This window comes from Bison bison, unplaced genomic scaffold, assembly GCF_000754665.1.
Source record: "Bison bison bison isolate TAMUID 2011002044 unplaced genomic scaffold, Bison_UMD1.0 scf7180017864134, whole genome shotgun sequence".
Taxonomy (NCBI): domain Eukaryota; kingdom Metazoa; phylum Chordata; class Mammalia; order Artiodactyla; family Bovidae; genus Bison; species Bison bison.
The window spans coordinates 4,900,721-4,927,083 of NW_011494706.1; the positions used below are offsets into that span (position 1 = coordinate 4,900,721).

The window sequence follows — 26,363 nt, forward strand, 5'->3', positions numbered from 1 at the left end:
GCCGCTAGAGGGAGTTCGGGATTAAGGAGGGGGGTGCAGGATGCTGATGCTGAACTGGCCGAGCTGGGAGGAAAGAAGAAAGGGAGGGGAGGGGAGAATCGAGGACGGCCGGCCTAACCAGGCCAAGAATGCAATTGCCCTGGTGGTGGGAGCTGGGAGACCCTTGTGCTTGGACGGGACAGGGTCGGGGGACACGCAGGATGAGCCCCGCGACCACTGGCACCTTCTTGCTGACAGGTTAGTGTCCCGCGCGCGACGGGAGGTCCTGGGGCCAACAGGCCGCTGCTTCCCCACCCCCTCTTCCCGGGTTTGGGGTACCTGGGTGCATTTTCTGGGCATGAGCCCCTCGTGCTGCAGAGTCCCCAGTGCACGCTTCCTCCGAGATGCCCCGCACCCCACTTCTGGAACCCTGTGCTTCCCTTGCCAGGCTTGACCCCTGGCCTTTTTTCTCTGCGCCCCCGGGGGCCCCTCCCTGCCCAGCAGCACCGAAATTCCATCTCCAGTTTCCATTCCCATTGCCCCCCACCCGTCCCCAGCAGTCCGGGTGATGAACCTCTCCGGATCCCTGCCTCAGAGGCAGGGGGTCGTCGACCATCTGGGGGTTGGGGGCTTACCTTGCGAATGGGGCTCTGTGGCCCAGAGGCGAGCCCTAGGAAATGGGTGTTGAGCTGTGCCCAGCTCTACCAACACACCACATCTTTTTTTCCCCCTTTTCTTGAATCCGATCTGGAGGGGACATAAAAATATGCATCTGACACGCCTAATTCTCCTTTCTGCCTAAGCGAATTTCTCGGCAACGGAAATCTCGTTTTTCTTAGGTTTTGCGGAGCAGGGAAACGGAATCGTGAAATGCTAGGAGCTAAACAGGGCATTGAGGTCAGGGTTAACCTCGGCTGGGGGCCAGAGACGCTGAAAACACAACGGTTTGCCCCACCAAGTACACTATTTCGAGAAAGCGAAAACAATTAAAAACAGCTGTGGATGCCTCCAGTGTATTTGGCGGGCTTCGGAGACTCCCAGCTACGGCCTTTTGGTGATGATTACGAGGTTTACGCAGAGACATGGATCTCTCTGCAACGTTACGTTTTTCTAAATCTTGTAGGGTGAATGAATACCTTTAGTCACGGTAACCGCAAGTTTAATCCTTTGAAGCGCGTTGCCAAGATTTGGCCACAAATATTTGTGTATGTTTATAAACGTATGTATTTTTCTCTAACGTATACGTTAGAGAAAATTGCAGTGAGTTACGAGACTAAAATACTGATGAGGAAGGAGCTGAAATAAAAAGCCTTAACGTGGATTTCAATTTAGGAAAGTGTTAGGCACTAAGAAAAGGGACAATCTGTTGACAATCTTAGTAAAAGAACTTTAAGTTAAAATGAAAAACCAATTGTCTACAACTGCGTGAGGTTCCTGAGACACAGATGAGACACAGATGAGATTTGTATTTAAAGGCTAAAATAGCAGATTTGAGTAACATTGCTATATATTAATTTGTACATAGAAGATAGATAAGAATTTGACCCGTTGTAGATGACAGAATGGTAGAGATCTCAGTTAAAGCCAGCCTTTCTAAGAGTAAACAAAACTCTAGCACATTTATTGAAACTCTGCTTTTTAATCAGAAATAAAATATTGACCATCAGATATATGAATAAATGAAGTGCAGATTTCCAACACTGAAAGATACCTTCCAAGGAAGTTGGGTGAATATAATTATAGTGTTTAGAAGTGCCTTAGTGTCTTTCCATGCTTAGGATGTTCACTCTTCCCTGCAATGTTGAATGCTTTCAGGATTTCTTATGTTTTCTAGACTGCTGTTCTGGTGACTGCCAGACCGTCAAATTCTTCCTACTTTTTTAAATCCAGGAAAGTTACTTCATCTAGTTGTTTGGTAATTGATAGACATTCTGTTTCTAAAAAATGAGATTAAAAAACAGGATAGGTGATAGAAAAAACTCAGGTTTAAAAATCAAAAAAGTTTCAACAAGTTTGAACCTATTTGAATTTTTATTTCAGAATGTTAGCCAGGACTTTTTTTTGGGGGGTAGGGTGGAGGAAAAAAACCCAGCTTTAGTGTTTATCTTTATCATAATAAAAGTAATTCCTATTCATTGTACAAAATTTAGGGGGAAAAAATCCAGAAAACTGGAGGAAAAAAACACCTCAAAAAGAAAATCAGGATCACCTGTAACCTCTTTATCCTGTGACAACCCCGGTAAACATTATGGACTCTACTTTCTCTATATACATGTGCCTAAATAATGTATATTTTTTGCACGGGTATAATTTCTAAAAATTAAAAATGGGGTCAAGTTAATTTCCTTCATTTTTTTCTCTTCAAGGAGCCTTAGCTTTCTAAATAACATTAAATTTTTAGAATCTTTTTAAAAATGGAAATAATAGTGATTACTTTTTCTAATTGAAATTTAGATGAACATTAGTACAAAAATATTTAAAACCAAAGAACTGAGAGTTTCCTCTGATCTCACTATTCTAACACACACATAGTAATCTGGTATATATCCTTGTGTTTCTTATTCTCTATATATGAAAACATTTTTACTTTGCTTAGAAATAGATTTTTCTAAGGAAAAAAGCAACAATAGATAGTAGCTTTGAGAAAAAAATTTAAAGCAGCAAAACAATATCAAACATAAAAACAAAAATACAGTGTTAATAGGTAAATACTTGAGATGACATTTTCATGTTACCTAAAGCACATAACAACATTAAAAATCACCCCCACATAAATACATAAGAATTTAAAACACTCTTTTGATATTTGATGTCATAAGTGAATTTTGGATTTTCTCAGATAGTTCCCAGTGTTATCTGTTTCTTACCCATCTTGCACAAGATCACACGCATAGCAAAAAGAGATGCTAATATGCATTATTTACTTTATCAAATACTACTGGGCATTGTATGGGAACATTTTAATCCATTTTAATGAGAATTTCCTGTGGATCTATGAAGCTGTTGATTAACTACCTGTGTTTAACTTCAAGTGTAGTAGGAAAATTGTATTTCAAATCCAAGTGGGATGTTCACTTGTCAAATAATAGCTTTCTAATTGGATATTTTACTTATTTAAGACAATTTGCCATGTATCTGTGAAGCTGTTGATTTACCTTTTATATTTAGCTTAATGTCTAGAGTAGGAAAAATATACTTCATAAAAAGTGGAATTTTCACTTGCCAAACAATAACTGGACTTTCTAGTTAGACATTTTATCTGATTTAGATGACAGTTTGCTTTGGATCTGTGAATCTGCTGATTTACTACATGCAATTTGACTTAACTTTTAGTGTGGTAGGAAAAATTTATTTCTCAGCAAAGTAAAATTTTCAGTTGTCAAATATTAATTGGACTTAATACTTGATCATTTTATCCATTTATTATAAAGAGTTTGCCATAAATCTAAAAGCTGTTGATCGACCTCATCTATTTACTTTAAATTCTAGTGTGGTAGGCAAATTGTTTTTCTAAGCAAAGTGGAATTTTCACTTGTCTCTCGGACATTGAAAATTAGCAAGGGACAGCACCAGAGAAAACTGATGAGAAAGATAACGCATATCCAGTTTCTAGCACTGGTTTTAACTGATGAAAACCAGGCTTGAAATAAAACGTTGAAGCAGTGAGGAAACCTTGACATGTTAAAAAATTCTCCGTCAGTTATTCAGATGGGTCGGGGTTTTAAGAAGTGCAGTATTTATGGATCGCATTTTCTCTAAAATAACCAGACACTTTGTTTTTTCTTCTTTTTTACTAAGCGTCCATGCTTACTCTGTCTGGTCCCTTTTCTTTTAACTTACTGTTACCTCAGTTCTAAACACCCAAGGGTAGATTCTGTTGTTGATCTTATTACCCAATCTTGGTGTAAAAAAGGACTCTACGTGAATAGATAACATATGTTTACATGTCCGCTACAGATCCCTGGGCTGGAGCTCTGTGAAGTCCAGAGCTTCACGGAAATATTAACATGATGCTTTTTGTTTCTTTCTGTCCTTTCCAGCTTCTCCAACAGAGACGTGACAGAAAGACCAGCAGACACGGGCAGGCAGGCAGACAGAGAGACATGGACAGATAGACACACGGGCACACGCACATGCAAGGCATCAAGGCTTTTTCTAAACTTTAGGATGCAGTTCTTCTGTTTGCTGCCTCCCTGATTTCTAGAAATATTAAGCCACAAGCAGCACTGCAGAATTGAAAAAAGGAAGCTAGTGTTTCTGAAGATCAACAAGTCTTTTCAAGTGACTGGTTTTCCCGATTGGGGTTTTCAGGATGGTAGAATCAGATAGAGGCTCAATGCTCTTAAAGTTGTTTCACGCGGATGGCTTCCGAACAGCTTCCACACACATTTCTGTCTGAGCAAAATTCCGGGGACTTCAGGTTTTCAAACAGTGTAACTATAGTAAAGACCGTGTTGAATAAAAAAGAGTAGAGTCTCCACAGTCTGACACGAGAACAAACATTTGCACTGATGTGCCTTCCCTTCTAGTCTTTGTTCTACGTGCATATGTATTTTCACTTGACTCTTAATTTTCGTATGTGTAGATTTTTTACACTTTGCTTTGAAAGATAAATGAATCTTGCTTTCAGCTAAGCATTTGTCAGGGCTTTTTGGAGGCTCTCGTATGTAAGATGCTGTATAGACAAGCAGGATTGCTTTGTGAGCCTGGGGCAATCCGAATTGGTTACTGAGTTTGGGTCTGAGAGTGGTCCTAGGTGAAGGATCACAAGCCTTTGCCCTGGGTCTTCTCTTTTTCAACATTTTTATGGATAGCTTTGATGAAGTTCTAAGATGCTTGCTTTAAAATCCATTGTTGACTTCAAAAAAGTCTATTACAAATAGATAACAGAATTGAGAGTTAATATGGTTTAAGTAGGCTACTATTTAGAAATATATTTTGTAGCAGTAAATGCCTCATAATTCATTGGCCTGTATAAAGGAAGGAGATGACTTTATATGGTAGCAGTTTTTGAGGAGAAGGACAGTTAATATGAACCAGTGGCATGGTGGCTGCAAAATTAAAAAAAAATTAAATTTAGATTCCAGTAATAGTACAGTGTCCATATGTCACAAAAATTAAGAGTAGCCTGCTCTAATTAACCACATGTGTAGTATTGTGTCCATTTCTGGCTGTCACATTTAAAGAGAGACATTGACAAATTAGACAACTTCCAGAACAATCCGTGGGGATGGTGAGGGGTCTGGCAATCTTGTCATAGGAGGTATCCTCAAAGGGTCTGGAAACGTTTAGCTTAAAGACTAAAAGTAGACATAAACTCTCTTCTGTTTGCTTCAGAAAGCAGAACCAGCTGTAGTGGGTGAAAGATAGAGATGGGTTTCAACTTGAGACCTTTCTAACAGTGAAGCTCAAGAAGGGAATCAACTTAGCACCTTTCTTGGTCTCTTTATTTTCAAGTGCCAGAAATATTTATCTTTCTTGCAATGAATATTTAATTTGAGGCCATGATAACATTTTAGTGCAGGACAGCAGAGACACACTGATGTCACGGTGTAAACATTTTATTTTTTCTGATCAACTGTCTAAAAGAAAGAGTAGTCCTGTGGGTTGCAGGTTGATTTCTTACAACTTGCAAACAGCTGCAACTGGACATTTTAACGCATGCTTTCCTCCCTTTTCATTTCATTTCAAACGTGAAAATCTGAGAACTAAAGTGGCTTTCAGTTGCTTCCTGAAATTGTTCCTTCCCTGGTGTTTCTCGCTGCGGGTGTCCGGGGGGCGCCCTGGGTTAAGGGGGAGCAGACTGCTGCCAGCCGCTGGTACAGGACAGCTGAGCCCTACGCTGCTAGAGCCTCTTACCCAGGGGAAATGTGAGGCCATTCTTCTTCCTTCTGCAGTCCCCTCTTCTATGTCCTTGTAATACATAACAGTTACAATTTTTAGCTTTTCACTCGCAAAGAAAACCTTTCAATCAAAAGTAGGCCGCTGACCTTGTGCTCTTTTAACTCCCTTTGAAGTGAGCCTGGTTCGTCAGTGCCCTAGGAGCACCGGCTTCATGTCTCAAACATGTCTTGGGGCAGATTTTCTTTCCACCTGCCTATGGATTGTTTATTTTGATTACGATCTCCAACTGTGAAAATGTGATTGATTGCTCAAAGTTCCTTAGTGGAGTAGGCACATAGGACCTCAGTTCTAAGAAGTGATAAGCCCAACACGTCTCACTCCACGGTGACGATTTTTATGCCTGTGAGTGACCCTTGAAAACTAAGGGGATTCTGATGACAAATGTGAAGAAGGAAGACACCATTCTTCAGGCATCTTTTAAAATCAACGTTGTCATGCTTCTTTGACTCCTGTCCCTTCTCCCCACGCCCAGAACTTTCTCCTCCACTCAGATCGTGAGGTCAGAGATATGGTCACTCGAACCCTGAATATGTGAAGTGTATTTTTAATGTTAAACATGTTCTCTTCTTATTTTCTCTATCTTTTAGAAAAGTGTAATGCACTTTTGTGGGCTTGTAGTAATGTGCTGGGCAGCTTGCGACGGCCGATGGCCCGGCTCCCAGTTGTTGAAGATGCCACAGGCATCCTGAGCTGAGCTCATATTTCCAAGAGAGAAATGCTCAAAGCCTGAGTGCCTGGCTTGTCAACGCTCGTGCACCTGATCTGCAGGAGGCTACTTGCAATTCCTTGAATGCAGTACTTGCTCCTGCTGCTGGGTTTGGGAAGTAAATAATCCCCAGTGTTTAAATTTTAAAACTTCAGGAAGTTACCTTAGGAAATAAGCAGGTTGCTACGAAACATGTACTGCTGGTATACTTGTTAATGTTATATTCTTGCCAAACTCAATGTTAGAAAAGTGCTGTTTTCTTCTTGGGTCACTTTGGTAAAAATCTTACGTTTTATGTCTTCATCTGAGAATTCCTATGCAGTGTCTATGCAATAGTGTTTAAATGTGTTTCATCACTTTAAAAGCACTCATCTTTAGCATGTCTCATTTTCTAGTTAATTGCCTTGGACTAATCAGTTTTTTTAGACTAGCTCTTTGGCATTCTGTACCACGGATATTGCCCCCGCTTGTGTTGTGACACGGAAGGCAGACATTTCTCTTTTCTGACAAATGAAGCCTCTCATTTCAAAAATGTTTAGGAGTTAGGCAGCTCCAGTGTAAATTCTTTCCCATTCTTTAGCTTTCCACTCATTCATTTGGTCACCACTTTGATTCTTATGGAGATTTGGAGTTCACTGTCAATTTGAAAGAAGAGATCACAGTTAATTTTGCTATAGCAGTTCAAGTGAAATATTTTAGTTCTCTGGGATTTCTTCAGCAATAGACAGAGAAGCAAAAGTTGATTTTTTTTTTTTTACCTTGGAATGCAGAGGGAGAGCAAAATTAACCCCAAGGTTTTTCATTTTTCTTTTCTCCTTAGCAAATTGGCGCTCCTCGCTGTGCAGTAAAATGACAGCGGCTTTTCTCTCCTCTGAAAGAGTTAATCGATGTAGCACTTTACCATCTTTCATCTTCTGTAGTTACAGAGCTGATTCTAATCAAAGGCCAGTACTGCAGAAGTAGAAGCAGAACAGGTTGCTACATGTGCTTATCAAGATTTGAGATATACGTTATTTTTGTCTAGCCATTGACATTCTAGGAGTTTAGCTTACAAAGATACTCCTTTGGGTGATGAAAAATAAAAGTATAAGGATATTTATATTGATGGTAGTCAATGAAAAATTAGAAAAAATCGTGGCTCCTCTTACTAGCTAGTACTTCTTTTATTCAGTTATTTTTTGAGTGTTGACTGGTTTTGAGACTGTGTTAAATGCTATGGAATACTCGGTCCTAGATTAGGGAACTTTTAAACTAGGGTGTTGACAAAGATTAATCAATCACACATATCAATGTGCCCTTAGAACTATGGTAAGTGTTACAAATACTAATAGAATTTCTAAGCAGGGGATTTGGCCAGTCAGGGGGATTAAGGAAGGCTTATCTGAGAAGGTACTCAGACCTGAAGGATGAGTAGATGTGAGTGAGGTGAAGAGGAAAAGTATATTGGAGGTCAAAAGAAGAGCTCTGTAGAGGCTCTGTAGCAGGGTGCCCTAGCAAACAGAAGGTGCTCTAGAAAGTCCTGTGAGGTTGGTGCCCGGGTAGAAGGGGAAGCACAGTATGAAGAGGCTGGATGTGGGGGTCAGGGAGCAAATTCTGCTGGACCCGTTAGACTGCCTCAAAGAGTGTAATCTTCATCCTAAAATCTAAAACCTACCTCTTTGGAGGGCTCTAAGCAGGACTTGATCAAATTTGCGTTTCAAAAAGAGCACTTTGCATTGTGATAAAAGGATTGGAGGGGTCAGAATAGAAGCAGTAGTTCCAAGTCTACTTAGTAATGCAGAGCAGAGAGGAATAGATGACCTCCCTTGCTAGAGTAGTGGTGGGGAGATGAAGTTTGGAAGAACATGTTGAGGGGTAAATAGCAATAGGAGTGGGTCAGGGGTTGAATTTTGGGTGGAGGGTTACCAGAGACGATTTCTCTAGGAAAAAAAATCAGGGATGATTTCTAGATTTCTGTTATATTCATGAGAATGAGTGGTGACGCCATTCTCAGGATAAGGAATGCTGGAAGAAGACCAGACTTTAAGGGAAAGATCGGGAGCTTGAGGTGATGATAAATAAATTATAATTGAGCCACAAAGGGTAAAGCTATGCAGTCTTAAAATGTGATATCATGTAAACGTGTCCAAGATACATGCTAGGGAAAAAAAGTGTGATCACATCATGGGTAGAAAAGCATGGTATGTGTGTGTTTATATGTGTTTGTGTCCAAACATACATTTATATATGCGTAGAATATAGAATGATGTGAGCACTGTTGAGAGGGGATACCCTTAGCAGTGGCGTTGGAGGGACAGCAATAGATATGTAGGAGGGAACTTTTATATTTCATACCCTCCTGGTTATACTCTTTGGATGTATTACAGTGAAAATGTGTGGCTTCTATAATAAAGAAAAATAATGACAGTTTCAAATAAGCACTCATTATTACTGTATTTCTATGTGTTTTTATTTTGGACAGAATTTTTTCCTACAGTTTTACTTCCTGAGCCCAGTCGCTCTTACTGCTTTGCCTTTTAATCCTTTCCCACTAGATTGCACTGTTAGGCTAGATTTCAGTCTGCATCATGTTTTGTATTCTGCCTTTCATTAATTTTAATAATTTTGAAACAGTCCAACATTTTGCAGATGGGGACATTAAATTGTTATGCATATAACTATTGCATGTTTTATGTATCCCATTTTCAAGGATCTCAGTGGATCTCAAGGATCTCCTTCTTCATCTAGTATTTTTGAGATAGAATATAGATAGTACTGTATCCCATCAGTGAAAACCCAGTATGTGCCTTGCTTGGGCTCTTAAACCACAAAGAGAAGTGGATAACCCTCCCTTCTCCACGAACTAGTCTATCAAACCAATGCTTTTTCTTTGATTGGATGTTTCCGTTTTTCTCCGGTTTTGATATGTGATGCAAAGTTGAATCTTGTGCCCATGCAGTTTTTGCTTTTGTGGCATTATTTCCTCAGAATAAATACCTAAGAGTTTATGACAGTCAGACAGTACAGATGTCAATATAACTTACTTCTCATTCCACCTGGCTTTCCTCAGAAGGGTTAAACTGCGGCTCTCCACCAGTTTGCCTTGGCAGATACTGGGAATGAAGACTTGCTACCATGCCATCTTCTTAGCCCTGTGGAGCCTGGAATGGTTGGAACCCCTGGGCGTTTGTCTCGGCTGGAGAGCAGCCTCCAGCGTTTATTCCGCTCCGCCATACAAATATCATTTTTTCATGTGTCTCCTGACTGTGAAGGAGGCAAAAAAAAAAAAAAAGAATGCTGTATTCTGTAATGCCAACTGCAGTGACAATGGTTTTTTCATTTGAATGTCTGTTTTTTAAAAAAACAAAACACATTTAAAGAAATCTAAAATTTCCTTCATATTAAGTGAAGTTTAAGTGTAATAACAACTCATTTTTTTTGAGAATGTCATCGTGCGCTAGGCACTCTTGTCAGGGTTTTATGTATATTCACGATGTCTCTATGAGGTGAGCACTGTTTGGTTCTTACCAGTTGAGGAAACTGAGGTTCAGAGACTTTGAATAACTTGCCCAGTGGACAGAAACTGGGATTTTGAACCCAGGTGCTCTGTCTCCAGAGATGCTGATTTTAAACACTAAACACCAGCCTTTCTGTGTTCTTAATTTTTATTTCACTCTGAAGCCTAAAATCTTACCAAGCTTATGCTAAAATTATGAAATTCTAATAACTTTACATTATATTAAATAATTGTTTATGTTCTGCCCTGACACGCTCTGCTGTTTTAACAAAGTTTAGAGGGTTCTTATTTAGGCGTTCTCGGTTTAAATTCTTGCTGTTATACTTCTCTTAGGAATATTTTTCCTTGACTCCCTTGGAGGTTGGGGTGGACAGTTCTCAGCAAAGCCATTTTTCTCTCCGTAGGTTCCAGCTAACCTTTTAACTTTCTTCTTTTAATGAATCGTTTGTGTCTGTACCTAACACACAGGATTAATTTTCATGGGCATTTCCTCATTGCTAGCTATTTCTAATCTAGCAGTCAGGGAAAACTTATTTTGTTCTAGAAAGAAAAATAAGTTGAAGAGGACCTACTGGTAATAATAATACTATCTCAAATTACATAAAATACGTAGTTCACAAATTGCATCCTCATTTAACCATTTGGGGATAGTATTGATGAATAGATGATGGAGTCTTTGCAGTCAGCCAAGAAAGGGGTTCAAAATCCAACTCGGCCTCTTACTAGACATATGATCTGGGATTAAGTCATATAATTTCCTAGGAGTTCTTATTCTTATTTTAAAATGGAACTAATAATACCTATTTTACATAGCTGATGATGTAGGGATTGAAATAGTTATCTAGAAAACCTTTAGTACCTTGCACTTAGCACATAAAACTTGGTAGCCAGTGATAATGTCAGCTAACGTTTTTAAGAGAGGAAAATATAAAAACAAGATTTCAGTATAAGAGACAGTTTACAAAATATTAAGGACAGTTGCATGAAAAAAGGAAGGGAAAACAGAAGGCAAAGGAGAGACATAATGATATGGGGGATGGTGAGAGAGGGGAAGAGATGAGGGGGGCATGAGCTGTGTATCCCATCTGTGCTCCCCTTTGTGTTCTCGTCTGTGTCCCCTTTGAGTGAAATAGGAAAAGAGTCTGATGAAACAGTGGGCAGAGAAAGACATGACAGTTTGGTTCTAAGGTAAGTATATTAACGAGATTACATTTCATTTGGCATATCCTGCTATTTACTTGAACAGTGATGTCGGACTAAGTTACTATTTATTATTTCTATCCCTTGACATTTTGATTAGATCATCAGCAATCAGTCACTATTCACAACTCTTCAATGGCTTTTATTAAATAGCAAACCCCATCTCCCTAAGTCAGCAAATTATTCAGGTTTGGGAAAGAGTAATGTTTCTTCAGAGAGTGTTTGCCCCTGGCCAGATGAGATGTAGTCACGCTGCTACGAGACTCCAGATGAATCATGGAACCTTAAGACAAACTTTAAGTATTGGATGGTTTCTAGGGAATTTAAGGTCCTGCCAGCCACCATTGGATTCATTCAGGCTTTGAGGATTTTTGAGAGGGAGCATTGAAGAATTGGTTAAATTGTATATCATGCTATGTTAGCTAATTGTGTGACTGTCTTAGTTTGGGTTTTGTAAACACAAGATTCATTTTATTCTTTGCTTTTGTATTTATGAATTAGAGCGAAACTCACATCCAGGTACAACTGTAGCTCATGAACCCAATGAGCACAGTGGAGTTCCTTTCAGGATTTCTGAGGATGGTCCATTATCTTTGGAAAAAGTCCAAGAACCAGTCTATACAGGCTGACATTTTTCTTTTTAAACACTAGATTTAATCTTGAAATGTAATGTATAGAATAAATATTTTAAAAATTTGAGCCATTTTTTTCCCATCCTAACAAAGGAAATTTGTTCTCACAGAAAAAAATGGGGTGATCTTTTTCAATGAAAATCCAAGTTATTAAAATACTAGCTTTTTTCCACCAGTAAATATTCTCCATTTCTTAATGTACAGATTGCAATAATTTTCTTTTTTTAATTTAAATAATCTTTTAGTCAATAAAGAATAAATTTCAAAAAGTCTTTTTTTATTAAGCATAAATGAACTAAAGGGGAAATTCAAGATCTAAGGAAGAAGACCGTAGTCACCATTATAGAGATTATAATAATTTTCTACACAAGGAGTTAGTTGGGTTGATCCATGATCTTGAATGCGTAACAAAAAATAGATATTTCAGTATTACTGAGATTTCTCCCTCAAGGTGTGGGACTCGAATCTTTAAGCAGACATGTTATCCATGGTGTTGTGTCTTGCCTTTATTGATGCTGTCTGGTAAGCAGAGGCGTAAGAAGTTGTCTTTTTATTGAGATTTATTGGACTGTGGTCTTATGTGGTCAAAGTAGGACTTTAGATGGGTCAATATAAACTTTAAAAAAATGAACATGCTCAAAGCAATGCCAGCCTTAAAATAGAGCTTTATTTTTAAGATGTGTTTGAACTGGTTTGTGCTGTGCTCAGTTGCTTAATCATGTCTGACTCCTTGCAACCCCATGGACCATAGCCTGCCAGGCTCTCCTGTCCATGGGATTCTCCAGGCAAGAATACTGAAATGGGTTGCCATTTCCTCCTCCAAGGGATCTTCCCTACCCAGGGGTTGAACCGGTGAATCCTGCATCTCTAGAATTGGCTGGAGGGTTCTTTACCACTGAGCCACCTGGGAAGCCCTTTAAAATATTTTACCCTGCCTCTAATTTTTAACAATTGAAGCACCAATCAGATTTGAATTTTGAAATTTGTCTGTAAAAGTCAAGTAGACTGCGCTTACACAGGACCTGGAAAGTATGAGCCATGGTGTGTGGGTTCACCCAGCAAGGGTGTATAGTGGCATTAAATCTTATGGGTTTAGTGAGGTTCTGAAAGCCAGAGTGTAAGACCAAAAAAATTCCATAAACTTAAGTTACCCAAGTCAATCCTTTAAGCTACTATAAAGTACATATGTGTAGTTTTGTGTATATAATTGAACAATTACTCTTAGGCACAGCATGGTCTGAGAACAACTGGACTAGAATAAAGAAAGGAACAAAAGGGGTACTGTGTGGACACACACCCCATACTTTTTTTATGGTAACTTCCCAATCGATGAAGAAGTCTGGAACTCTGACAGTGCCTGCTTGCTTGCAGGATTTACTCCATTCTGCTTTCACTTTCATGCATTGGAGAAGGAAATGGCAACCCACTCCAGTGTTCTTGCCTGGAGAATCCCAGGGCCAGGGGAGCCTGGTGGGCTGCCGTCTATGGGGTTGCACAGAGTTGGACACAACTGAAGCGACTTAGCAGCAGCTATAGGATCAAGTGTCTGTAACCTTCAGACATGCTAATACATTCTCTTGGTTTTGTAAGGATTGAACTAGACAATCTACATGAAAGCACCTAGCTTGGGACTAAATGATGCGATAGATTTAAATGTAGGTGGTGTTTTTCAGGTCCACATAGATACTTTGTTCTTCGAAGAGTTATGGAGGAGAATTTGGCTACCTGCTTCGTGTCTGTCTAGGTTGAGATTTCTCACTGCCCAGCAGTGACTTTCGTGTTCTTTCAAATTGGCTACACGACTGAAGCGACTTAGCAGCAACAGCATGGGCCAGCTGGAGTTAAGAGAGAGTGAAGGTTTCAGTGATAAGGTTACCCCTACATCTGGCACCTTTGACGTACTTGGTTGAATATCTTATATACTCTTGGGTTCTGTAAGGCTTCTGTTGGTCTTCTAGAGTTCGTATTTGTGTGTGAGAATCACCTGATGAAATTGTGTAACCCACCTCAGCTGGACTCTCCATGGTGGAATCGTGAATATGTGTTTTAAAATTCTTTGTTATACATTTTATAGGGTGTGTGAGAATATGTATTTTTAGAGAGCTGCCCAGATGATTCTTATGTAACCGGCAGGTTGCCTTTGGAACCCAGCAATTAGGAAAAATTGGGGGGTGGGGTATTTTGCCACAAGAGACCATGAACACTTCTGACCCTATTTCATGTTAAATTCCTTGGGAAACGACTACGGTATTCATCTAGATTTAAAAGGACATAACTTCAGTTCTTAGGTGAAAAAACCATTTATGAGGCGAATCAGCCATGAGATTGAGCTTTTAGAAGATAGAAAATTAGTATACTTACGTTTGCATGATTTAAAAATTCAATACCAACCAAGTCATTTACTCACGTGGGATGCTAAGGCCTTTGCTTTCCACTCCCAGGTATCACTGAAATGATCACCTGGGGTTTTGTTCAGTTGTTTATTTTTAATAACTTGGGTTTTGAATTGTATTCTCTTTTCATTTTGGAAGGGGACTTGGTATGTTTTGTAATTTAAAGTTCAGAATTTTAATTTAAAGTTTAAAATTCAGTTGAAAAGAAAATAAACTTTTCATCTCTGATTCGCTAAAGTGAGGAGCCCTTTCACCATTAGGTGTTCTGTACCCCCAACAAATATCTCTGTCTTCACTTGTCCTTACTCTCTGGTTCATAAAGTATTTTCTTTGCTTATATATGCTTGGTCGCACCCGTTCTAATTTTTCTGGGATTGTGTCTTGTCATTTATGCTCCTTTTCCTTACACCTAGTCTCTGTCTCTCTCTTCCTGTGTCTTTTCCTCAGCTTATAAACACAGTCTGTCTCCCCACACTAAAAGGACCAGCCTTTCTCTCTACCTTGCTGCTCTTCAGTCTGCCATATCATTTTATTTCTTTGCTTCCCTATTCTGGCAAGTATTCCTAAAAGATTTACTACATCTGTTGCATCTACATCTTGGTCTTTTGCTTCTGGTTTCTACTCTTACCACTTTATTGGAGCTCCCCTTTAAGGAGTCACCGCTGACTTCTCCCTTTTCACATCTAGCAGTCATCTTTTCTACGCTCTCATCCTTTTTGACCTTTTCACAGTAAGTGAGGTTGTTGATCACACTCCTTTTTGGCATCTCTTCCGTTAACATAAATATGACACTTCAAGCTCAGTTGTCCAGCCTCTCTGACTGCTTTGTCTCTTCTGTCTTTGCTGAATCATCGTGGGTTTTGGCTACGTGAATGTATTTATTAACATGTTCCTCTGCCTTTTTTGTCCCTTTCACTTTTTGTGGATCCCTTCTTGCTGTGTATTTCAGCTCCAGAAGCTTGGGCGGAGGTACGGGGTGCACCCAGGGGGATTTGGGGACTGAGCTAAACCCAGAGGGAACATATCTGAGATGGCTAGAGGAAAAAAGAATGAGATGGTGACCCAATGTTGTAGTTAGGGAAATGGTACCCAAATATCAAGTCTGGAAGATAAGGATGAAGGATGGGAGAGTAAGCAGTAAGACTGGCAGTTTGGATAATTGGGAATAGGATAGGCAAGTAAGCCAAGACCGTTAATGTATATCTTCTCCAGATCATTTTGTACCTGACAGTCTAACACAGGTTACCTGAGGGCATGATCTCTTTAAGGAATTACACTGGGGCTTTGGCTTCAGCAATCATTTCTCTGGTGATGAACTTCAAATCTGTATCTGAAGCCTGCATTAGGTTCTCTTATGAACCAGAGCTCTATTTCCATCTTCCTCTTAGCTGGTTTCACCTAGATATCCAATTGGTACCCCAAATTTGACATATCCCAAATTAAAGTTATCATCTTTCTCCAGAAATGAACTCCTTTTGGGGCTTCCCTGGTGGCTCAGATAGTAAAGAATCTGCCTCCGATGCAGGAGACCCTGGGTTGGGAAGATCCCCTGGAGAAGGGAACGGCAACCCACTCTAGTATTCTTGCCTGGAGAATTCCATGGACAGAGGAGCCTGGCAGGGTACAGTCCATGGAGTCGCAAAAGTGTCGGAAACGAAGAGACTTGCACTCACTCTGTCAATATAGTACTGTTCTGTGGCATTCTGGGTCAAACATTCAAAGCCATCATTGATTCTTTTTTTAACCCACGTCTAGCAATTTGAAAAGGATTATCAGTATTATCTCCCATGATGTCTTATAACTGGCCCCACCTTTACTCTTCTTTTCTTCAACCCCTGATTTATGCTGATTGCTCCTTTACATTCCAGAGACAGCCCCTGTTTAGTGTCCCCTGCTCCGATTCTCTGTTCATTGCTGCTGGTGTAATGTTTCCAAAACTCAACTATAGATTTAAAAGACATGTTAAAGTTATCGTAATGTTCCTCACCAGGGAAAATTGTTTTCCCTCCAGTAGTGGTTACGGTTTCTACCACTGTGTGTATATGTGTAATTGCTATACATATACAGTATACGATATATTTCTGTGCATGCATATATATTGCATATATATATGTATATATATATATTACATCTCTCTTGTGTGCTCACCCAGTCATGTCCGACTCTTGGTGGCCCCATGAACTGTAGCCTGTCAGACTTCTCTGTGGAATTTTCCAGGCAAGAATACTGGAGTGGGTTATCATTTCCTACTCCCAAGGGATCATCCTACCGCAAGTACTGAAACTGCGTCTCTCACGCCTCCTGCATTGCAGGTGGATTCTCCACCACTGTACCACTTGGGAAGGGGTTATATAATATATATATATATTTCTATATATTACATATGTATTTCTGTACATGAAGCATCAGTCCCTATAGACTGTAAGCTCCTTGGAGGGCAGGAACTGCATCTTTACCTTGTATCCCCACATATTCCCTATACTGACATGCAACAAATATTTATTGAATGGAATTCAGTAGCTTGCTGGGCTGGAAGGAATCTGATCCCAGTTAATAAGTAATAGGTAATCTGTGATAGTCATTTTATTTTGACATTAATTTCTTTTTTTGTGCATTTGTTTCATTCTGAAAAGCTTTTTTATTAAGCTGTGCTGATGGCATAAATGGAACAGTTAAATGGAAGACCAAACAGGCCAACAATTTTATTATCAGCAGAAAAATGACTGCTGGGAAGAAAGATGGTGAGTTTAGGTTATAATCTGAATCCCTTTTGGGGAGCTGGTAAATGTCCGCTTCCGATAGTCCTTTTGCTTTTTTAGTCATGTGTGGATTTTTTTTTTTGATAAGTCAATCTGAAAAAAAAATCTATTTTCCTAATCTTCTAAACCTTATAATCGTCTGTGTTCTTAATCCGTTATTCTCCAGGTTTATTTTTTTCCTTTGCTGTAGTTTTGCCTTTTTTTAAAACTAAAAATAATACTTTGTTTTTAACCTATCCAGTCACTAGCTTGCCACTTATACAATTTATTGCAATGCAGTTATTATAACTATTTGTAACATTGAAAAACATTAAGAAGTATGTTTAATATAAATCTCTTAAAAACAGTATTTGCATAACCTTAGAAAAATGGCAAAAGTCATAAAATATTTTGGCTAATTATCAATGATTTTTTGAATGATTTTTGTTGCAAAACCAAATTAGTATGTTTTGCTATTAAATAATTAGATGGCATTTGTTTTCTGTTGAAAAGATGTCCTGACCCTGGAATGATTGACTGTCCTTCTAAATTTTTCTTCCCTATCTTTAATGTGTCCATTAGCAATATGTCAGGACCTTTGAAATAATGCATTTCATCAGGAAGAAAAAGACTTACTTAACAACGGAAAGATTAGTTGTTTTAAAAATATCAATTATCATCATGAGCTTTCACTTAATATTTCTGGATTATTTGTCTTTACAATCCCTCTTAACCACATTCCTCCCATCCCCTCACCTCCACCCCCAAATTTCTACCCTATGTGCTATGTAGCAGAACAGTAGGTTGGTTTCTATAACTTTGGGGTAATCAAACTATCTATTAAAAAATAGCAATTTCAAAATACTTTGAAAAGAACAGGAATTTTTTGTGATAAAATGGACTTACTGCCATATAAGACTTTCTTGGTATGTATAGGAGTGATTCCTGGCTTACCTCATTTTCTTCTTACATTTCTGAGTTGGGGTCACTAACTTTTTTCTAGATAGCATCAAATTATTCCTCAGCTGAAGTCTTCTACTCCCAGATCGGTTTCACAGTAGGACCGAGGCTCCCAGGATCTCTTCTGCTCTTTTGTTTTTGAAACAAACCCATAAACACCTTTGCATGTTTAAGGAATTTTCATCTCTAATATCTAAAAGAAAACAGAGTTTTGTGACAGTAACTTCTCATGGAGAGTTTGCAAAAATTTGTTTTAAAAAGCAGTAGATGCACTTGTTCTAGGATCTAAGCGATTTGTCCCATAGCCATTTCCCCACACCCTCCTTAGATATTCTCAAGGAATTTTCTCTTTTTCCTTCAAGGTGTTCATTTCTGAATACTTGATCTGCGTGCATGTGGGCTAAGTCACTTCGGTCGTGTCCAACTCTTTGCAACCCTATGGACTGCAGCCCGCCAGGCTCCTCTGTCCTTGGGATTCTCCAGGCAAGAATACTAGAGTGGATTGGCATGCCGTCCTCCAGGGCATCTTCCTGACCCAGGGATCGAACCCACATCTCTTACATCTCCTGCATTGGTAGGCAGGTTCTTTACCACTGCTGCTAAGTCGCTTCAGTCGTGTCCAACTCTGTGTGACCCCATAGACGGCAGCCCGCCAGGCTCCCCCGTCCCTGGGGTTCTCCAGGCAAGAACACTGGAGTGGGTTGCCATTTCCTTCTCCAATGCATGAAAGTGAAAAGTGAGAGTGACTAGCACCACCTTATCTGGTTGTTCCTTAATCAAGCTGAGGACCTTCAGCTTCTTCCGCACATCCACTCTTCCTGTTATCTAATCTTTCTAGTTATGGCCCCAGATTTGGCATAGTATTTCTATTCTGTCATCTCCCAAGGATTTGGGATCTGCCCTGATTACTGCTGCTTCACATGAAATTACCAAAACCCTTCCTCTGGACTTCACACTATTTTGCACTTACCTGCAGCCTTCTTTTCCCTTTTCTTTGGTTTCTTCTTTTTAACTTTGATCTCTAGACTTTCTGTCCTCTTTTCAGCATGTCACTCCATTCCTATTTGATTTTCTATAGATACTCTCTCACCAGCTGTTAAGCTCAGTTGAATCCTCCGCTATGGTGGTATTCTTAGTGAAATATACTATCCCAAGGCTTTTACTGTCACATTTTTTCAGAATTGCCAAGAGATCCTTATCTCTTCCTGCTTCAAGCTTCATGCTCCCACTGGCCCTCACAATGATTTTCTCCTTGGAACCTGAGCCAGAACTATAGTTCTCAAAATAGAAATGGTCAATACATCTTGAATCTGCCGAGGCAACCAGTTCAGTTTTCTGTGTTCTCTTATTTCCCCAGTTTCTCTTGAACTCACTCTTTAGCTTTTTCTCCCTTCCTGGTCTCCTCCTCTAATTTAAATCCTATTATTATAGTTCTGCATTATTAAAATATCTATATGTAGCAAGCACTGAGTTTACTGTAGTGGGGTATAATAATGGACAGCCACCAAGTGTATTACCTTATGTTATCAAAATCAACAAAATGCATAACTACTCCCAGTTCAAATTCGGGCTTTTCCTCTTTCTAGTCCTGTAGACTTGAACCTGTCCCTCAGTCTCTCTGGGTTCAATGTTGTTGACTCTAAAATTGGAGGACTGAACTTGTTTTTATGGATGGTAACTCTGGTATTAACTAGCAGGAATCCTGGGTTGAGTAGAATGCTGAGGCCATATCCAAATAGGAAGTGGTGCAATGACCTGTCCCTTAGTAGAGAATGGTGTTTGGCACATCCCGACGGATGATATATAAAGCCCTTTTCAATTGCAGTGTTCTATGTGACCAAGTTTATTGATTATCAATTAAAAATGGTTTGCAACCACTTTCCAACTGACATTTATGAAAAAAATAACAACAACAGAACAAACACATGTGATCTTCCATGGAAAAATCAAGATATTTAACTCCATGTCGAAAAATGGTTTTAGTAAGTGGCTTTGGTTGGGGAGGAAAAATCTCAGGAAGAAACTTTTCCGCTTTTTTGTAGAAAAAAGATCCAGGTAGTGGTTTCTTTTCTACCTCATGTAAAGAAAAGTGGTCCTATCTCTTAGAGGAATGACGTTTGAAAAGGCAATTTAATGCCTTCCCGGTGATGAATTCTATCGCCCAAGTGTGGACTATCTGGGACTGAAATAAAAACAATAGCTGACCACTGCTGAATGAATGGTCTTCAGGACTTTGATGTTGAGTAAACTCAAGGGGTGAAGGGCAGACTGCCGAGAAAAGCTTTTGATTCTAAGCCAAGATTTATAAGGCTGGACTGATAAAACACACAGTAACTTTTAAAGAGGAAAAAAAAAAAAAAGGCAAAACAGGTTGTGTACCAGCTAGATATTGATGCCTTTCAAAATATTTTTCTATAGACATTATCTGCTTTAATAATTAAATTTCAATTAGACTATAGAGATAACACATTGAAAAATAAATTAGGGAGAAAACCATAGATGTATCTGTCTCTGAAAACCCTAAAATGAGTTCTCTTGATGCAGAGATAGCAAAATGGAATTCATCTCTTACAATCAATTCTGATTAATCGGTAGAAGCTTCTTGGAGGGCTGTGTATACAGGGCTCTGAGCCTCATAAAGAGCTTTTAGATATTAAAGCTATAAAAGAGAAGGCTGCGGCTGCTGCTAAGTCACTTCAGTTATGTCCGGCTCTGTGCGACCCCATGGACGGCAGCCCACCAGGCTCCCCCGTCGCTGGGATTCCCCAGGCAAGAACACTGGAGTGGGTAAAGAGAAGGCAAAGGTTATTTTTTCTGTCAGCACTTATACTTCTCAATTATCAGCGAAGCTCATACAGTAAAATAGGTTTTCAGCAATTGTATTTTTTGTGTAACTTTCTTTTTAAATAATAATACAATTCTTCACTTTAGCAGAGAAGTGTTTCTTCTATAAATAGGATTTTGAGGAATTGGGAAATTTAGTTGCTTCGGCAAAAGTTTATTTGAGAAGCTGTACCAGGTAAGTGGCTATTCAGTATTATCTTTGTATCTTAAACATATTTAAAAGTCGTCTTCATCATTTTTATCCAAAATTTTTTTCATATAATACTTACTATTAAAGCAGCACTGTGAACATCTGAAAAACGTTCAGTCTTATTTAACTAATTTGCACTCGGATAAGGCACCCTTGTCATGCTTCCCAGTGAGTAGCTTCCAAGAGAGGCAAATTAACAAAATTGAAATGCTCTTGTAAACAGGCTTCAATTTCTTATTAATAAATTACTTATTTTAGTGTGTTGTAGTCTTAGACTGATTTAACTATTGCTAAGGGTAATAGATCACTTAATCAATAGTTCTCTTTGTTTAAATTGTGCAGTGTATTTCCCACCCAGCAAATATGTAAGAAAGTATTTTTATAGAGCACATTAAATCCATTCATTTTGATTTGACAGTTTGTTTATGTTACATATGGATTAAATAAAGGCTTTCTATGGTACACTTTTTTTTTCTCTGAATACATTTAATATGTAGAGTTTATGCCGCCATCTCCTCAAATCATGGCTGGCTCCCAATTATAGTAAGATCATCTTTTCAGAATATACTGTGTCAACGAAGAATCGGGAAATATGCCACAAAAGGGTCTCTGGGTTGCCAAAAGAGACGTGGCAGATGCAGGCTTCTTTTTTTCAGCTCTAGCAGAGCCTTGTGAGTGATACGACAGTACAAATTTGTTCTTACTTTAACACGCAATCCCACCTCATTTGGTAGTCTGGTTTCTAAGCCTGCAGCGGATTAATAGCTGCAAATTAGAAGGCCCAGAGAAGCAGTTAGAGGAAACATTACTGACAGCAATGAGAAATGACAGCTGACAGCTTGTCTACAGATGAGAAAACAGAAAATCTATAAAACGCACAACCTCAAAACGCATTAGCAGAGGGCTACCTGCTAAGCACTAGCATGATCGGTAAATGGCAAGGCAACCAAACGCCTGTAAGGGCGTCATTGTATACTAGAGCGGAGTGCAATAATTAATGTGCTAAATGATGATCTTACACCCATAATGAAAAAGGATCGACCGCTGAGTACTTGAGAAAACTCAGCTCTCTAAAATGTTTCCTTCCTTGGGGTTCCTGGTAAACTGAGATTTTACCGTATTCTCTTAAACCGCAAAAAAAATTAGAAGATGATAATGTAAGTGGACCTTTGAAAGTGATTAATTTGTTGATAAGCATTCTATGAGAGAGAGATCAACATAATAGCTGCCTAATAAAGGTCACCTCTATGTGAATACTGACAATCCTTTATGACTTCTTAAAGATTTCAGAGGAAAGGAGGCTTTAAGATTTCAGTCTAGCTGAGACTTGGTCCCACACTCAGCAGCCAGTTTATCTTTATAGTCATCTCCTCCTTCTTGATGCAGACAAAGGCTTGTAAGTGTTCTCTGGACGTTTTTGTGGTGAGTGGACTTTATATATGTCTGTGCACATGTATATGCCATTGAAAAATCATTTTGATAATTGTGAAGTGTCCTGCTCTAGATTTGTTGGCAGTGTATCACCACAGTCCTTTCAGATTTGATGTTTGGTTAACTCATGCAGATTTGCGTTTGTTTTTAAGTAATTGTAAATAAGCACACAAATGTGCACCCTCCTATTTTCATCTCAGTGTTGCTCCCATGGGGAGAAAATTTCAAATGGACTATTAATAAAGAAAGACAGGATGCTATTTAGCTAGCATGAGGTCCCACTTGATTGCTACTGCCATCACTGTCTGTTATTTGGTTCTTGGCTCTCTGTGTTCACATAATATACATTGTTGAAAATGGTCTGTAGTTTCTATGCCTTATGACGAAAGCATACAGAGAATATAGTTTTATGGAAAGATTTTGCTGGCATGTTAACAAGGGATTTTGGAGCTGCATGAAGACGGTGAAATATTACCCCAACCACTTGTGCCCACATATTCTTTTGCTCTTCTTAACTCAGCTATGTAGTTTTTCCTGTAAAAAATTCTGTTACTTATGACTACCTGTTTTCAATTTTTAATCTTTGCACATCTAGCTACCCTTGTGGTTTGAAGATGATGTTTTTGACCCCCTGTGAGTTGGACTTTTGGTTTAATTGTTTTGACCATTAATGGTGATGGATTTGTATGGATTTAGCAACAGACTGGTTTCCTGTTTCATTTGTATCCAATGGCATGTGCTTGCAGAGGTGATGGATTTGCAGCCATAGACGATTGCAGAGCCATGCGATACACAGAGCGGCCAGACCCTGTGACCTCAGCTTGATTAGCACGACACAGTATGCTTGTGTATTTCAGAGACTGTTCAGCGTATTTCAGAGACATGTCTTTCAGAGATTCTTCAAGTGTTTAAATTTGATTTTCAAAACTTCCTTTGAGAGAAAACAGTATGCTCCAAACTTACTGTTTGTGAGGACTACCTAAACATCTGTGAGTGCAACATGTGTTCACTGTTAAGGAACAGCCTTGGTTGGTGTTAATGCAGACTTGCTCAGTATTGTTTGTATAGCCCATGTTTAGAATAGGAGCTCATCACTTTGAATTCTCTGTGTCATTTGTTGTTTTTGAAAGGAAGCTAGGTGTAAATACTGCCCCAATAGCCTCTATTGAAGAGCTGTTTGTTTTGCAAGTAACAAATGGGAAAGGTAAGGTAAAGGGCACTTCTCTAAAATGTTGTGTGGGTGCCCATCATTTAAACTGATGCTACAGAAAGGAAGTATTATTTTCACAAACAAAACATAGTGGCTTAGTCATTTTCCATTTCTAAGGCGATGAATGTGCTGTACGTCTGTATCATGTTTTCCTCCGAGTGAATGGCATACTATGCTTAAAGCGGAGCAGAGTCGCCAAGGTAACTGACCAGCAAGCATGCAGTTCAGCAGATTGCAGAAAGGCAATTGAGTGCACATGAATAAAGAAATATGCATGTCATCTTAAAACCCAGGAGGGCCATGGTAGATTGTGGTTTGGCTCAGTAGATCATAGAAAAAAATTTTTGTGTGTGAAAGCAGAAAGTGAGATGTTCTATACTAGTCCTTGAAGTGAGATGATAAGCAGTGACAGGCTCCTTTTATGGTTCCGTTTCAGGCCCGGCCACAAGCCATATAGGAAAAAGAATCAGTTCAATATTATTTAATATGAACAACCTTTCTTTTTGATTTAGAAGCTAGCATTTGCTACCTTATGGCAGCAGAAACTAAGGGAGACTGTTAGTAGTTTATAATGTAAATGAAGAATGGTAACCCATAAACTGCTACACACATATAGGAATTAATGTAAGTTACGAAACTGAAATTGAAGTTAAGCATTATATATGTTTAGTACACAAACATAAGAACTGTTTCCCTGTACCTTTTGCTATGTATTAGATTGGATTAATCCATTCAGTAGGCATTTATACAATTATTCACATATGCCAGACACCTCCGAGGTGCCCAGAAAAACAACACAGGTAAAGTCCAGTGCTGGACTTAACATGTTTTTAATCTCTAGAAAGAATGAAGTGGATAAACTCTGAAGAGATTCTTTAAATTATGTAAAGCATTCCTGTGCTTTGGATGTGAGATTGTGATCTAGAATTTAAACACCCTTCTGTATAGCATGAAGTAACTTCTCAGCAGGAGTTTACAGCTCTTTGTAATTTGGTTCTTCTTCCCAGTTTTCCTCTCCCTACCAGGATCTAGCATCAGTGGCTTAATTCCCTTTCTCAAAAGGGCCCCACAGTCTCCCACGATTGTATCTTGCATGTTTCACCACCGAAATTGTCCATCTCTGAGTTTCAGAATCTTGCTGGTACTCAAAAAGCCATATTGAATTCTACTTTTTCCATAAACCTTTACCAGATCTTTCCAGCTTCCATTGCTCCTCACCATCTTTCCAGGTCTTGCCACAGCAGTTTGTCTCTCTGTGAGTCATACCTAGTTAGGTGGGTGTCGTTGTCCCAACCAGAAGGGGAACTCACAGAAGACAGGGATTGGGTTTCCTTCATCTTCACAGTCTCCATAGCACCTAGCACTCCGGGGACACTGGAATCTTGATTGGTGAAAAATCTCCAGTTCTCATCCCCACTATATTTCTACGATGTATTTGTTCATTCTTTTTTTCTTTTTTTTGGAATGAGACCATGTTCACAGGTGAGTTAATTGCTCTTGGTGCTTAAAACCATGGGAATGCTTCCTAGTGCTGGTACAAAACAGGTCCGGAAGCAAGTCTCCCTACGGACCTCGGTTACACCTACTTGCTGCTTCCCTCCGTCTGTTACTTTAGCTTTTGAAGTTGTGTTTTCCGTAGTAAAGCTATGGATACATGAAGCTACCAGCCAAATGTCTTAGTTCAGTTCCTCATTTTTGGCAGCCATCCATGGAACTGCAGGGGCAAGTTTTCACAGATACAGCAATGTTTTTTGTGAGTTCCTATTTTTATGCTGAAAAATTACTGTCAGTGATTTTACTCTTCAGAGCTTTTAGTTAGTTGTGAGCCTGGAGTGAGCAGCCTTGGGTTCTTAAGGTTAATTACTGCATTTACAAATCCATCAGTGACTAAGAGAAAGAACTTGCCTGATAGGGTTTATCTGTTTAAAAATTGCAGCCACTAGCCAAACAAGAAGATAGAAAACCAAAAGAGATTGGAGAGGTGACAAGGGTAATGGCAGTAATGTGTTGGTGGAGATGATGATATCAGAGGGAAAAAATGATAAGTTGAAACTAATCAAACCAATTTAGTCATTTTAATGTACTCACATCATGTGTCTTCAGGAACCAGTAAATCGTAAAATCTGCCCCATTTCACTTAAAGAAGTGATTTGCCCTGAATTTTATTATGTAATTGTTATTGCTTATTTAGGAGATAGCGTAATAGACTAGCTTATATGTATGAATTATTAAATGTCAAGATCAGGTAAAGTGGAATAAATCATTTCTAGGAGAGGTATGAGAACTAATACTCAAAGAGTACCCAATGCCTTTTTGTAAGTATTTCTGAAAGTCACCTTATATTTATCAATGGTATTTATGCTTTGTCTGGCAAACAGTTAATACAGTGGAGATTCTTACCATTTAAAATTTGCTCTTTATACTTTTCTTTGAAAAAAGGTAAAATGAAAAAGATACTGTAGCAATGATATAGTTGACCACTTCTCATGATGTATTTCATTGGTAATAATCTCCATAAAAATTACCAAAGAGATGTTGTGGTTGTCTTTATTATTTAATAACAATTTAAAAAATTAATTGTGCCTAAATCTGCTGACACAGTGCTTGAAAAGTCTGTAAACACACCAAGTTGAGAGTTGTTCCATGTTTTGTCCTAAAACAAACTTTAACTATCTTGCAT

At 38.9% G+C, this 26,363-nt stretch overlaps 1 protein-coding gene across 4 annotated transcripts in view; it reads left to right on the forward strand.

The window, feature by feature from the left end:
- The first annotated feature begins 39 nt into the window (after positions 1-39).
- Positions 40-26,363, forward strand: part of SGCE (sarcoglycan, epsilon) — a 71,547-nt gene continuing 45,223 nt past the window's right edge. For 2 of the 4 annotated variants that reach the window (XM_010839759.1, XM_010839760.1), the window contains exons 1-2: positions 40-237; positions 16,944-17,051. In XM_010839759.1, coding sequence (XP_010838061.1) covers positions 129-237; positions 16,944-17,051 — 217 coding nt within the window. In that variant the 5' untranslated portion in view covers positions 40-128. The remainder of the gene's footprint in view (positions 238-16,943; positions 17,052-26,363) is intronic. The other 2 variants (XM_010839761.1, XM_010839762.1) reach the window with 1 other exon arrangement.